We start from the raw sequence: 16,548 nt of genomic DNA, 5'->3' as shown, positions 1-16,548 counted from the left end.
TTTTGTCTATCTGATTGTCAACATATTCTAAAACAAACGACTTTAGTATTTACATTCGCTTAATACCTAAAACATATTTCGTTTAATTAAATCCGTGTTTTCACGGGTACTTTCATAGATTGCATACGGAAATACGGAAGTATGATATAAATTCAACGTCATTCAGTCAATCTTCCGTAACCATGACTCTTCTAGAATACATACAAGTCTCATTTTGGCAACAAACTAAAGATCGAATTGACTTTTTGATAGTTCTTAGCTAGTTAGCTTAAACGTTTGAGTCAGACTTACGTGGTCCATGACGGCTGAGTAGGCCAACTACCCTTCTTATCTTTCACATCCACACCACCATTTTGATACTTATACACTTTACCACCCCCAATATTTCTTATATTTATTCAATTGTCAACTAAATCAAGCAACTGCGTGTCACTTTCATCCTTCATACTCTTTGGTCAAACTTAAATAAGTCAACACTTAGACACCTACAAATACCTCCACCCCAAATTACATTTACCTCATTTTTTTCATTCAATCCAATCCCACATTCATACAAAACTACACTTTTTACAACAACAACAACAACAACAAAACCCAATACCACATGAGTGGTGTATGGGGGAGGTGAGATGTAGACAATCCTTCCCCTATCCGAGAATAAAAACAAGTCATTTCTCCACCCAGAGTGAAACACTCTCAAAAGTAGAGAAAGTCATCACTCTCTCTATTCGACGGATAAAGAGATTGCTTCCGAGAGGACCTCCGGCCTTTAAGTAGGAAAAAGTTTTTTAAAAAAAATAAAAAATAATAAAACAAAAATAAGTAGACGCCATGAAAATGGTAGAATCAAATTTCCATGGGTTTTAAATCCTGCCTGGAATTTAATTTAGGCTCTAAGAGTCAGTCAAGTCGCCAATAAATCGACGATTGCTGTCGACTCAATAGAGCCTACTACCCTTCTTATCTTTCACTACACTTTTTCTTTTCACGAAAAAAAAAAAAAAAAAAAAAATACTCTTAAAATTTCATTACTTGTTTTTGTTGTTGTTGTTGTTGTTGTTGTTGTTGTTGTTGTTGTTGTACTTTCAGAGGTTTAGCCTTAAATATTAGAAAATTCATATACTTTGTTATTATTATTTTACCTTATATGTTAATATTACAAAATGGTCTATCTACCGATGAAGAGATCTAGAGAGTTCGAATTCGACTCGGCCATAACCATCATGGCTAATAGTTTGATGCTACTTTCAAAGGAACTATCAAGCAACGAGCCATATGATGACTCGCCAAGTCGGGTTTTTGAGTGTAAAACATGTAACCGTCAGTTCCGGTCGTTCCAAGCATTAGGTGGACATAGAACTAGTCATAAGAAGCCCCGAGTTAATAATGAAGGTGACTTGAAACATGGTACAAATTTGGTGCCTATGAAGCCTAAGTCACACGAATGCTCAATATGTGGGCTAGAGTTTGCCCTAGGGCAAGCGTTGGGTGGACATATGAGAAGGCATAGAGGGACTACGATGAACGAGAACCAACCGATGCAAAAGGTTGATTCGTCTTTTGATGACATGGTGAAAAAAGTTAGTAGTCGAAGAGTTTTTAGTTTAGATTTAAACTTGACACCTTTAGAGAATGATTTGGAGTTTCAATTCGGGAAGGCGGCTCTAACCACAATTGAATTATTTATATGATGTGTATATATGACATATGATTGTTATTAAAACATTTTTTTTACTTTGTTCATACATGTAAACTGATTAATTAGACTTTAGTCACAATTATACTTTGACATGAAGTGTTTCTTCTTCAATTTAGCATTTCATACAAGATCATGATGATACACGTGAATCATTTTTTGCTTATTTATTTTATTCGAAAGAGTAGTGGAAATTACGTGGGAGATAATTGGCATATAGTATTGCATTTGGGATTGGCTGGATTCGGAAGCAAGTAACCAAGAGGAAAAGGGGGAAGTAATGGAAACATACCATAGTCCATCCACTTCTAAAACTAAGAAGTAATGGAAACAAGTTTATAGTCTCAATAATCTCAACATTATAATTTTGATCCAAGATACCCCATTATAACTTTGCCCTGGGGCAAGCGTTGTTAAAAACCAACAACTTGTAGATGTATAATCCTCTTGATCAATAGTAAACTCAATATTATTTAATATGCCTTAAGGATTTCCATTGCGAATTAAACCATAATTCATGGTTGGCTTTTACAAGTACTAAAGTACTTAAGCTCTATCACAATATTCTTCCACTAGACCATGCTTAATTTTCCTAACACCACGCTATATTGGTCACTTGATGTAATCACATACATCACACCACCAATTTCCAAAGCAATTAAGCAATAAATATTTCATGGATTGTTGTCTTGTGACAATTAAGCAATATCTAATCCTTATTTCATATTAAAACATATTCGTTTCACTTACTTGTACCATCTTGATAAACATCAAAAGATTTATGGACATATCTCATCAATGAATAAATATTTCATGGACATTTATTTGGTAACCAAAACAGTCACTTTACAATCATATAATGTTGTCTTGTGACTTTTCCACGGATTATTACTACCCGTAAATATCCTAACAGTTGTTATCAAACAATCCATTGTTTTACCAACAATCATAATATGAACAACCATAAGGGGTTTCCATGTCAATTTCCAAAGAACATATTAAACACATCCTTTTATTGACATCAAATATTCACATATAGTTTATCACAACTAGTTTACCACCATACGCATATAATACATGTATATGCATTTTCAAACTTGACCGTTGTGTATTTCTCAAGTTATTGACACCAAGAATAAAATCAGCCTTTATATTTGTTTTGCCATTTACAAAACAGCCACAAAACCAAATCATTATTTTTCTAACCAGTTTCATAATTCATTTATTATAGTCAGTCTTAACAATTGTGCTTTACCATAATTTAGAGACACAGCCGGCATGAACAAACCATAAGACGGTTACGACTATAAACAGATATGAATGTATGTCATTCATAAATGCCACATACATACTACTTTTGTAAGTATATGTATATTAGTCCAAGTATGTAACCGACATATCTTATTACTTCCATATACAAATAAATGAATTATTGATTGATGATATGTTTTCAGAATAAGAATAAATAAATTTTTGTGTTATTAAAAACAGTAAAATGAGTACCATTCATTCATCACAAGATGAATACATGGTGTAAGACACCATTTAATAAATTCTCCGTATCATTCATGCAAACTGTTTTAATATGAAGCACGTCAAACACCAATTAATTTAGACATATAATTTAACTAGTTTCATGTGTCCATTCTTATTCATATCATCAATCTCATCAATCAAGGCATAAAATAAAACAATATAAACAGAAAATGCGTACTCTTAGAGTTCCACCATATGAAACTCCCATATGAATCTTCATCCATCTACTTGATGATCATATCCTTATGCACATCCAATATGAATCCCATAAGTCCATATTTTTCTGCCATATACCAAAATCCATGCCTTCAAACTTCACAGATTCACCCCGGTCTTGATTTCCAAAAATACTCTCTTAAATTGTTGGAGAAATATGGATTAGTGGGTAAAGAATCAATAACCGGATTGATACTAGAATCGTATGAACACTTTCATAATAGAGTATTTCGACCCACTTGGTCACGGGTTACACGAAATCACTATTAGGATAAGACTAGTATGAACAGTCGTCTTGACCAAAAGATAATTGTTCCTTGCAATTGTAGATTGTAAAATCTGGAAGCTTTGTGTTGAAAGTGTGTTAGACATCTTCAAAATCTGGAACATTGTGTAATGTGTCTAACCTTTCATATGGAAATGAATCCATATATTTATAATGGGTCAAAAGGTGTTTACCAAAAGTCACAACCTTTCATGATATCCCATACATAGCTTGGATTTTATACTCATGTATTTGTGCTTAAACAAGTCCAAATACATGTAAAAACCGTTCATAAATGTCCTGGAACAACCCCAAAACGTTTGGGGATCAAATGCACCTTTTGGGTAAAAATGGCACCTTTTTAGCGTCCATGTGTTAAGCAGTGCCGCGGGTCCAGGAGCCGCGCCGCGGGCTAACAAAGAAAAACACTTCCAAACATGCAAAAACTCTCGACCTTGAAATCATGCCTTAAGCTGCGCCGCGGGCCCAGGAGCCGCACCGCGGATTAAAGCTACTGCACACCAAAATTAAGTTTAAGCTTATTTTCAAGTGTGTTTAGCCTTTCAAGTCGCGTTTCGCATTCTTTCAAGTCGTGTTTCGCATTCCTTAAGTTCCAAATGTTATTTCCAAGCTCACTATCATATCCACAAACCATTTTACACTTTACGAACGTGTACTACACACTCCCCAAATCCGTGTAGCGTTTCAATGGTTCGATCACTTTCAACTTAGTAATCCAATCAACTAAAATGACGTTGGATCATGCTAAAATCACCAACAATTTCCCCCCATTTTAGTATGATCCTTGATTACTAAAATACCAACAAACAGATAACTAGTTCATAAGTGTAAATATCACATGGATTGAATTTACACATAGTATATTACACTTGCAAGAATTCGAAAATCAGGGTGCTCTAATAATTTGAACCCATCAATTCATTTGAAAACCTGTCGATAATATACACACTAGTTCCATACTTTCTACAATTAACCCGACACTATTATAAGCCATGTGTCTCAATCCTCTCATTAACATATCAAAAGCTAAGTCTCAAGCTTTCTTGAGGCGGCTTAACCTTATGTTCACATAGGTAGTTTCTTTTAATCTTGCTCCCGTGATGCAATTTTTCAAGACAACTATTAAGAAGTATTTAACTTCAACCTTCTTTATCTCACGGGTCCGAACACATACTTTGGGATCATATATTTAATGTGTTCCAATCTTCAGATAGTAGGCTTTCCTCATTGAATTCAGCTCCCAGTGTTGTACTAGAAGGGAATTGGGTATCCCATTATGGAAGATCTAAATGGACTTCAATCCCACAACATTATCCAACTTGTTCGCACTACCGGCTAATGCTTTTCTCAAGTGATTTAGTCAAACTTTGTTGTGACCCAACAAAATCCACATACATCACTTCATTCGTGATAGACCTCATGAAACACTATTTGTTTAAGGCATAAGCGTCTAGCTAGACTTTCACTTATACATTCAAACACATGTCTTAGTCATGTGACATCCCATAACTAGGGATCACCATGAACTTTGATCTTATTCATTATGACTTCAATCAACTTCCATTCTTTTGCAATCCTTTAAACCAAGGATTTGCCAAATTCTTACTATACTATAAGAAACTTGTGAGTACTCAAATCAATTGATTGATTAGTCCTTGCATATGTCCACTTTTCACAAGTAATCAATGTAACCTATAATTCATACACCCTTGATAATGTATCCCATTATCCTTGTGTACACAACTATTACCATTACATTAGAAGTGAGATTATAATTATAAACATACCCTAGTCCATCCACTTCTAAAACTAAGAAGTAATGGAAACAAGTTTATAGTCTCAATAATCTCAACATTATAACTTTGATCCAAGATACCCCATCTATACCAAGTGTTAAAAACCAACAACTTGTAGACGTATAATCCTTTTGATCAATAGTAAACTCAATATTATTTAATATGTCTTAAGGATTTCCATTGTGAATTAAACCATAATTCATGGTTGGCTTTTACAAGTACTAAAGTACTTAAGCTCCATCACAATATTCTTCCACTAGACCATGCTTAATTTTCCTAACACCACACTATATTGGTCACTTGATGTAATCACATACATCACACCATCAATTTCCAAAGCATACCGGTACTTGAAAAAAATTAAGCAATATCTAATCCTTATTTCATATTAAAACATATTCGTTTTAAAGTTCTTAGCTCTTGTTCGAGCTTTCGGGTTTCTTCACGAGGGAAAAATTCGACGATCATCCTTTCCCTCAAATCGGCCCAAGAGAGGGTGTGAGCTTCATCGGTACCCACCGATTGTACAAACGTGTTCCACCACGTGAGGGCGATACCGACAAAGGTGTGGGTGGAATATTTGACTTTATCTTGGTCTCGACAACCGCTTATGCTAAAAACGGCTTCCGTTTGTTCGAACCATCGAGTGAGTACAACCGGTCCCCCGGTTCCATCAAAAGTGTGAGGTTTGCACCCCATGAAGGCTTTGTAGGAGCACCCTTCGCTTGAGTTACCGGCCCCTTGATTGTTGTTGTTGTGGTTGTTGTTATTGTTGGAGGAGTGATCGGCCATGGCCACTTCCACGGCGGTGGCTATCATTCATTGTAGAGCTTGTTCGGGAGTCTCATGGCATGGCACACGACGAGGAGGCATTGTTCCTTCAAAACACAAGAATACCGTTGATTAGTATTCTTAATAATACTAACCATGATATGGAATAAGGATAGAGAGAAATTTTCCTTGACTCGCCTTAAATTCTTTATGTCATAATGTCGGAATGTTCATATGAGTCACCGTAATATAATCCCGAAAATTATATTACCCTAATTCATATGTGCATTCGACACTAATTCATATAGTCAAGGTGGCGCGTCAATTAAATCAAGTAACGTGAGATTAAGATTGAATAAGAATTAGATATGATAGACGAGTTCGAGTATAATGCACAAGTAGTTAAGTAATTCCTACTTCAAGTCTATATGCCGGTTGTAGTCTAGACTCACTAATGTACCCTATGACTCGGGGTTGACACCAATGAACTCTAAATCCCTACAACCAACGCTCTGATACCATCTGTAGCGACCCGACCAAATCATGTTTGACGGCGCCGACTACTTAGGTCCCGTTGCGTGGTCATAAGTCTTTATCATGACGTTTGACCAAAATATGTCGCATTCATTTCATAAGAAAAAGGATGTTTCAAGTTTACAAATGTAGTTCAAAAGACTAGTTACATTACAATGTTTAACGTACGAATGAAACCTATGCGACACAATTTAAAGTAGTCAAAAGACGCTCCAACTATGCATGTATTCTCGACATCCAAGCAAGTATCAAAAAGAGTGCGGAAGCATGTATCAAGTAGCTTTCAAGGACCTGAGAAAACATATAGAAAACTGTCAACGAAAACGTTGGTGAAATCATAGGTGTTTTAGTAAACGTTGCATTTGTACCACAAGATTTAATATAATATGATTATCTAAATCATTTGCATTCCAAAGTTGTTATTTGTTTCGCGGGCACCCAATTATCAAACTTAACTGTATTGCACCCTTTTGTGTAGTGTTAGAACATACACTAGACCCGAAAATATATTTCATCCGCTAATGGTAGCGAACCGTCCGAATGAGGCTCGTCAAGCCAATGTGATCACATAATATAAGTTCACGTTTACACCCTGCAAGTGTAACTAATGATAATTGAATTGAGGATTTTCGTTTAAACCCGTACGTGGAATGTTCGTTTTCATACTTGTGTTCAAAGTGTAAAAGTATGATACGTATATTTCTCATCCCATAGTTTAAAGCATAAAAGTTGTTCGAAAGATGGGACTATGATCTCACCTTGAGTGCACGTATGAAAAGTACTTCACAAAGCAATGTGTGCAAAAGATAGTGCTAGTCTTGACCTAAACAAATAGGTCATATCAATAATGGTAAACACGATAGGTCAAAGATGTTCAATTAGTCCTATGGCTCGTTACGACTCGATTATGTAGCATGTGAATCAAATTGTCAAGTTTCATGCAAGATACAAGTATAGAAACAAGTTAGGAAGGTTGCATAATCATTTGGTTAAGTTTGACAAAAAGTCAAACTTTGGTCGGTCAAAGTCAACGAAAAAGTCAACATGTTCGGGTCGGGTCCCGAACTATTTTTCTGAGGTTTTTATTCATATATAAACATGTTAGAACAAGTCTCATGTGAATCGGAGGTCCATAGGGTGCCAAACATTTTTCATATAATTGACATGTAGGTCAGAACCTGAACACGGCTTAGGCCGCGCCGCGACCCAGGATTGCCGCGCCGCGACAATACACGGGAGCTGGTACCTGGTCAGTCTCAAATATCCAAGTCTCAATTCAAAACACTTTCAAGCATAACTCGCAAACCGCTAATACTTAGAACTCGTATTTTATATCGTTAGAAAGGTAATTTGACAAAGAACACAACTAAATATATTTCACCAACCAAAAACGTTATTTGTAACAATCGGCTTTCCAAAGTAAATGATCAATTAATGCACACATTTAATACTCAAATTTGATAAATGCACATTTATGATTCGGGCATTTAATGCATACATACAACATATCGTTTTGTAGGTAATCGAGCATACAATACAACTAACTACTTACGAACAATAATTCATGGCATTCAATGCATCAAATATTCATTTCAAGCTTATCAAACCCTAACCCAAATTCACCAAAATCACTAATCAAGTTTATGGAGTTTTCTCAAGCAACCTACACATGAAATTGAAGCTAGTGATGTTAGGAACACATTTAATACGTGCATTTATGGCATTTAACATCATTCAATCAACCAAATCACCAAATCAAACACACCAAAGTTTATATTCATGCTAGTTACTTCAAATAACAAAATCGAACATATAAATCATATATTCATGTTAGACTTGAACCATAGACACTAATTAACAACTTTATAAGTTAAAAACATCAAGAACACCAAATCTAGTGATTTTAGAAAGTTACCCAAATGTAATGAAGTCGGTATGGAATCGAAGAGGAAGTTGCAAGAATTCCAAATATGTAATTTGCTTTGCAAGACACCCGCTAGCTTGGATTTAGATGATGATTCTTTGTTTGAAGATTTGAGAGAAAAATGGAAAGTATAGAAAGAAAAGGAAAATGAAATGGAAAAGAAAGAGGTGGGTTGACTAGTCAAATGCTAGTCACCTCTTTGGCACTTTGGCGAAACTAGTCCCTCGAGTTCGGTTGCGGTTGCGTGAATTACCTAAACGAGATATTTTTAAAACGCGTATTGACGAGGGATGACATAATCATATAACGGAATTTAAATAGTTAAACGGAAAAGTAAACGGAAAAAGGCGGGATGTTACATTACCTACTCCTTAAAAGAAATTTCGTCCCGAAATTTAAGTAGGCGTAGTAGTCGTTGTTCCTTCCTCGGGATCTTGCGTTTCCGGAGCCGGGAACAAGTGAGGGTATTTCTTTTGCATTTGATCTTGCCTTTCCCAAGTAAACTCGGGTCCTCTTTTAGCATTCCAACGAACCTTGACAATCCGGATTCGGCTTTGTTTCAATGTCTTGACGGAGGTGTCCACAATTTCAACCGGTTCCTCCACAAAATGAAGTTTGTCATCAATAGTAAGTTCCTCGAGAGGGATGACGATATCGGGCTCGACAAGACACTTTTTCAAGTTAGATACATGGAAGGTAGGATGAACGGAGCTCAATTGAGGCGGAAGATCTAAACGATAAGCAACGGTTCCAATACGCTCCAAGATTTTGAAAGGACCAATATACCGCGGATTTAGCTTCCCGCGTTTCCCAAAACGGATTACACCCTTCCAAGGTGCGACTTTTAACATGACGCGCTCACCGACTTGAAATTTAAGGTCGTTGCGTCTTTTGTCGATATAGCACTTTTGACAACTCCGGGCCGTCCGAAGCCTATCTCGGATTTGAACGATCTTCTCGGTGGTTTCGTGAATGAATTCGGGTCCGGTGATTTGTACGTCACCTACTTCGGCCCAACAAATAGGAGAACGGCATTTTCGGCCATATAACGCTTCAAAAGGTGCGGCTTTAATACTCGCGTGATAACTATTGTTGTAAGAGAACTCGGCAAGAGGTAAGTGCTTGCCCCAAGCTTTTCCAAAATCAACCACGCATGCTCATAACATGTCCTCCAAGGTTTGAATTGTGCGTTCGCTTTGTCCATCGGTTTGGGGATGATATGCGGTGCTCATGTCTAAACGCGTTCCCAACGCTTCTTGCAAGGTACGCCAAAATCTAGAAACAAAACGGCCATCTCGGTCGGAGATAATCGATAAAGGTATACCGTGTCGAGCTACGATCTCCTTTATGTAAAGTTGTGCAAGTTTCTCCATTTTGTCAGTTTCTTTCATAGCGAAAAAGTGTGCGGATTTGGTGAGACGGTCAACAATAACCCAAATGGTATCATAACCGCCCGTCGTTTTTGGTAACTTGGTGATGAAGTCCATCATTATTCTTTCCCACTTCCATTGCGGGATTTCGGGTTGTTGAAGTAACCCGGACGGTCTTTGGGGTTCGACTTTGACTTTGGAACATGTCAAACACTTGGCAACATAAGTAGCTACGTCTCTTTTGATGTTCGGCCACCAATATTGTTCTTTAAGGTCGTGGTACATCTTATTAGCACCGGGGTTAATCGAGTATCGTGACTTATGGGCTTCATCTAAAATAAGGCTTCGTAGGTCCCCATAGCTAGGCACCCAAATCCTTCCGGCGTAATATCGGAGTCCGGTCTCCCTAATTTCGAATCAAGAGACGAGAATGTTCAAGAGCTCGTGTGAAACGTTTTCATCCTTGAGAGCCTCATCTTGGGCTACCCGAATTTGGCTATTAAGGTTAGTGTGGATGGTGATGTTTAAGGCTCGGACACGAAGAGGCACCGCTCTTTCTTTTCGTCTTAAGGCATCGGCTACTACATTTGCCTTCCCGGGATGGTAACGAAGCTCGCAATCGTAATCGTTTAAGGTTTCAATCCACCTTCGTTGTCTCATGTTTAGTTGCTTTTGGTCGAAGATGTGTTGGAGACTTTTGTGATCGGTAAAGATAGTACTCTTGGTTCCATAAAGATAGTGTCTCCACATTTTAAGTGCAAAGACAACGGCTCCGAGTTCGAGATCATGTGTCGTGTAGTTTCGTTCATGAATTTTGAGTTGTCGAGAAGCATAAGAAATGACTTTCGTTCGTTGCATCAACACACACCCAAAACCATGTTTCGAGGCGTCGCAATACACAACAAAATCATCATTGCCTTCGGGAAGTGAAAAGATAGGAGCGGTGGTTAGCTTTGTTTTCAAGATTTGAAATGCGGATTCTTGTTCGGTCACCCAATTGAATTTCTTTCCCTTGTGAGTTAAAGCGGTTAGAGGACGAACAACCAAAGAGAAATCTTTGATGAATCTACGGTAGTATCCGGCAAGACCCAAGAATTGACGAATGTGAGTAGGAGTAGTAGCAGTCTCCCATTTACTAATGGCTTCGATTTTCGTTGGATCGACTTTAATACCTTGGTCACTTACAACATGACCAAGAAATTGAACTTCCTTTAACCAAAATTCACACTTGGAGAATTTGGCATAGAGTCGTTCTTGTCTTAAAAGTTCAAGCACAAGTCGGAGGTGTTCCTCGTGTTCTTCTTCACTTTTTGAATAGACCAAAGTATCATCGATGAACACGATAACGAATTTGTCAAGATACGGTTTGCACACGCGGTTCATAAGATCCATGAACACCGTCGGTGCGTTAGTGAGACCAAATGGCATTACAAGAAATTCATAGCTACCATAACGAGTTCGGAAAGCGGTTTTGGAGACATCTTCCCCCTTAACCCTTAATTGATGATAACCCGAGCGGAGATCGATTTTTGAATATACACAAGACCCTTGTAGTTGATCAAAGAGGTCATCGATTGCGAGGAAGAGGATATCGGTTCTTAACCGTCAATTTATTTAGTTCACGATAATCAATGCACATTCGTAGGTATCCGTCTTTCTTTTTAACAAACAAAATCGGAGCGCACCAAGGTGAATGGCTAGGTTGGATAAAACCACGATCAAGTAGTTCTTGGATTTGACTTTGAAATTCTTGCATTTCGGATGGAGCGAGTCTATATGGTGCACGTGCTACGGGCGCGGCTCCCGGAATAATATCGATTTGGAATTCAACCGGTCGATGAGGTGGAAGACCCGGCAATTCGTCGGGAAATACATCGGAATTGTCACTAACAATTGGCACATCATCGATGTGCTTCTCATCGGACTCGACTTTCTTAACGTGAGCAAGGATCGCAAAACAACCCTTACGGTGTAGTTTTCTAACTTTAATGCATGAAACGAGGTTGAGTCCGGTGCAACTCTTATCGCCATAGACGATCAAAGGTTCACCATTCTCGATAGGAATTCGGATTGCGTTAAGATCACAAAGGATGTGAGATTTCATTTTGGCTAGCCAATTCATACCGATTATTACATCGAAGCTTCCTAGTTCCATGGGTATCAAGTCAATTTCAAACTCATTACCCAAAATGTTTAACGTACACCCCCGGTAATATGTGTCGGCACTCAATAGTTTTCCGTTGGCCACTTCAATGGTATAAGTGGTATCTAGTGGAAGTGGTGGAGTATTAAAAGAATGAGTCAAAGTCTTGGATACAAAACTCTTATCGGCACCCGAATCGAATAAACAAGTAACATAAGTGTTGTTGAGGAGAAACGTACCCGTGACTAATTCACTATCATCTCGGGCTTCCTCGGTGTTGATGTTGAAAGCTCGTCCGCGCGTGTTGGTGTTGGCTTTCTTCTTCGGACACGCATTTCTAAAATGTCCCGTTTGGCCACATTCATAACAAGCACCCGGTTTTGGTGCATTGGGCACCTTTTGAGCGATGGGGGCGGCACTTCTACAATCGTTGGCCACATGACCACCCATTTGGCACCGGTGGAAAAATAGATTGCTACATTCACCATAGTGGTGGTTGTGGCATTTGTTGTAAAAGGGATTATTTCCGCCATAACTTTTCTTGGCGTCGGAGGTGAAAGGCTTTTTGGTGAAGTTGTTGTTGTAGTTGTTGCTTGATTGGGGGGCTTCCCATTTTCTTTTGTTGCCGCCCGATTTATCCTCGGCCTTAGGAGCCGGAACTACGATTTCGTCAACCGTTTCGATCAATTGGCGGGCCATGTTCAAAGCTTGTTGTAGGTTAGCGGGTTTGGATGACATCACTCCTTGTTTGATGCTCTTTGGAAGACCATCCATATAAAGTTCAACCCTTTGAGATTCGGGGTTCACGAGGTTGGGACACATCAAGGATAGCTCGACGTATCGTTGATTGTAGGCCTTGAGATCGTTTCTGACCGCCTTTAAAGTTCTTAGCTCTTGTTCGAGCTTTCGGGTTTCTTCACGAGGGAAAAATTCGACGATCATCCTTTCCCTCAAATCGGCCCAAGAGAGGGTGTGAGCTTCATCGGTACCCACCGATTGTACAAACGTGTTCCACCACGTGAGGGCGATACCGGCAAAGGTGTGGGTGGAATATTTGACTTTATCTTGGTCTCGACAACCGCTTATGCTAAAAACGGCTTCCGTTTGTTCGAACCATCGAGTGAGTACAACCGGTCCCCCGGTTCCATCAAAAGTGTGAGGTTTGCACCCCATGAAGGCTTTGTAGGAGCACCCTTCGCTTGAGTTACCGGCCCCTTGATTTTTGTTGTTGTGGTTGTTGTTATTGTTGGAGGAGTGATCGGCCATGGTCGCTTCCACGGCGGTGGCTATCATTCATTGTAGAGCTTGTTCGGGAGTCTCATGGCATGGCACACGACGAGGAGGCATTGTTCCTTCAAAACACAAGAATACCGTTGATTAGTATTCTTAATAATACTAACCATGATATGGAATAAGGATAGAGAGAAATTTTCCTTGACTCGCCTTAAATTCTTTATGTCATAATGTCGGAATGTTCATATGAGTCACCGTAATATAATCCCGGAAATTATATTACCCTAATTCATATGTGCATTCGACACTAATTCATATAGTCAAGGTGGCGCGTCAATTAAATCAAGTAACGTGAGATTAAGATTGAATAAGAATTAGATATGATAGACAAGTTCGAGTATAATGCACAAGTAGTTAAGTAATTCCTACTTCAAGTCTATATGCCGGTTGTAGTCTAGACTCACTAATGTACCCTATGACTCGGGGTTGACACCAATGAACTCTAAATCCCTACAACCAACGCTCTGATACCATCTGTAGCGACCCGACCAAATCATGTTTGACGGCGCCGACTACTTAGGTCCCGTTGCGTGGTCATAAGTCTTTATCATGACGTTTGACCAAAATATGTCGCATTCATTTCATAAGAAAAAGGATGTTTCAAGTTTACAAATGTAGTTCAAAAGACTAGTTACATTACAATGTTTAACGTACGAATGAAACCTATGCGACACAATTTAAAGTAGTCAAAAGACGCTCCAACTATGCATGTATTCTCGACATCCAAGCAAGTATCAAAAAGAGTGCAGAAGCATGTATCAAGTAGCTTTCAAGGACCTGAGAAAACATATAGAAAACTGTCAACGAAAACGTTGGTGAAATCATAGGTGTTTTAGTAAACGTTGCATTTGAACCACAAGATTTAATATAATATGATTATCAAAATCATTTGCATTCCAAAGTTGTTATTTGTTTCGTGGGCACCCAATTATCAAACTTAACTGTTTTGCACCCTTTTGCGTAGTGTTAGAACATACACTAGACCCGAAAATATATTTCATCCGCTAACGGTAACCGTCCGAATGAGGCTCGTCAAGCCCATGTGATCACATAATATAAGTTCACGTTTACACCCTGCAAGTGTAACTAATGATAATTGAATTGAGGATTTTCATTCAAACCCTTACGTGGAATGTTTGTTTTCGTACTTGTGTTCAAAGTGTAAAAGTATGATACGTATGTTTCTCATCCCATAGTTTAAAGCATAAAAGTTGTTCGAAAGATGGGACTATGATCTCACCTTGAGTGCACGTATGAAAAGTACTTCACAAAGCAACGTGTGCGAAGGATAGTGCTAGTCTTGACCTAAACAAATAGGTCGTATCAATAATGGTAAACACGATAGGTCAAAGATGTTCAATTAGTCCTATGGCTCGTTACGACTCGATTATGTAGCATGTGAATCAAATTGTCAAGTTTCATGCAAGATACAAGTATAGAAACAAGTTAGGAAGGTTGCATAATCATTTGGTTAAGTTTGACAAAAAGTCAAACTTTGGTCGGTCAAAGTCAACGAAAAAGTCAACACGTTCGGGTCGGGTCCCGAACTATTTTTCTGAGGTTTTTATTCATATATAAACATGTTAGAACAAGTCTCATGTGAATCGGAGGTCCATAGGGTGCCAAACATTTTTCATATAATTGACATGTAGGTTAGAACCTGAACACGGCTTAGGTCGCGCCGCGACCTAGGATTGCCGCGCCGCGACAATACACGGGAGCTGGTACCTGGTCAGTCTCAAATGTCCAAGTCTCAATTCAAAACACTTTCAAGCATAACTCGCAAACTGCTAATACTTAGAACTCGTATTTTATATCGTTAGAAAGGTAATTTGACAAAGAACACAACTAAATACATTTCACCAACCAAAAACGTTATTTGTAACAATCGGCTTTCCAAAGTAAATGATCAATTAATGCACACATTTAATACTCAAATTTGATAAGTGCACATTTATGATTCGGGCATTTAATGCATACATACAACATGCCGTTTTGTAGGTAATCGAGCATACAATACAACTAACTACTTACTAACAATAATTTATGGCATTCAATGCATCAAATATTCATTTCAAGCTTATCAAACCCTAACCCAAATTCACCAAAATCACTAATCAAGTTTATGGAGTTTTCTCAAGCAACCTACACATGAAATTGAAGCTAGTGATATTAGGAACACATTTAATACATGCATTTAAGACATTTAACATCATTCAATCAACCAAATCACCAAATCAAACACACCAAAGTTTATGTTCATGCTAGTTACTTCAAATAACAAAATCGAACATATGAATCATATATTCATGTTAGACTTGAGCCATAGACACTAATTAACAACTTTATAAGTTAAAAACATCAAGAACACCAAATCTAGTGATTTTAGAAAGTTACCCAAATGTAATGAAGTCGGTATGGAATCGAAGAGGAAGTTGCAAGGATTCCAAATATGTAATTTGTTTTGCAAGACACCCGCTAGCTTGGATTTAGATGATGATTCTTTGTTTGAAGATTTGAGAGAAAAATGGAAAGTATAGAAAGAAAAGGAAAATGAAATGGAAAAGAAAGAGGTGGGTTGACTAGTCAAATGCTAGTCACCTCTTTGGCACTTTGGCGAAACTAGTCCCTCGAGTTCGGTTGCGGGTGCGTGAATTACCTAAACGAGATATTTTTAAAACGCGTATTAACGAGGGATGTCATAATCATATAACGGAATTTAAATAGTTAAACGGAAAAGTAAACGAAAAAAGGCGGGATGTTACAACTTTTCCACGGATTATTACTACCCGTAAATATCCTAACAGTTGTTATCAAATAATCCATTGTTTTACCAACAATCATAATATGAACAACCATAGGGGGTTTCCATGTTAATTTTCAAAGAACATATTAAACACATCCTTTTATTGACATCAAATATTCACATATAGTTTATCACAACTAGTTTACCACCATACGTGTAGCGACCCCGACAATTCGT

General features: G+C 38.0%; 1 protein-coding gene across 1 annotated transcript; it reads left to right on the top strand.

The window, feature by feature from the left end:
- Positions 1–1,114: 1,114 nt before the first annotated feature.
- LOC139893586 (zinc finger protein ZAT11-like) lies at positions 1,115–1,741 on the top strand. Its single transcript, XM_071876752.1, has one exon. It carries the CDS (start codon positions 1,164–1,166, stop codon positions 1,689–1,691), a length of 528 nt encoding a protein of 175 aa, XP_071732853.1. The 5' UTR covers positions 1,115–1,163; the 3' UTR covers positions 1,692–1,741.
- Positions 1,742–16,548: the final 14,807 nt, after the last annotated feature.

Source organism: Rutidosis leptorrhynchoides, chromosome 2 (genome assembly GCF_046630445.1).
Source record: "Rutidosis leptorrhynchoides isolate AG116_Rl617_1_P2 chromosome 2, CSIRO_AGI_Rlap_v1, whole genome shotgun sequence".
Taxonomy (NCBI): Eukaryota; Viridiplantae; Streptophyta; class Magnoliopsida; order Asterales; family Asteraceae; genus Rutidosis; species Rutidosis leptorrhynchoides.
This window is presented reverse-complemented; position numbering and strand designations above follow the sequence as displayed.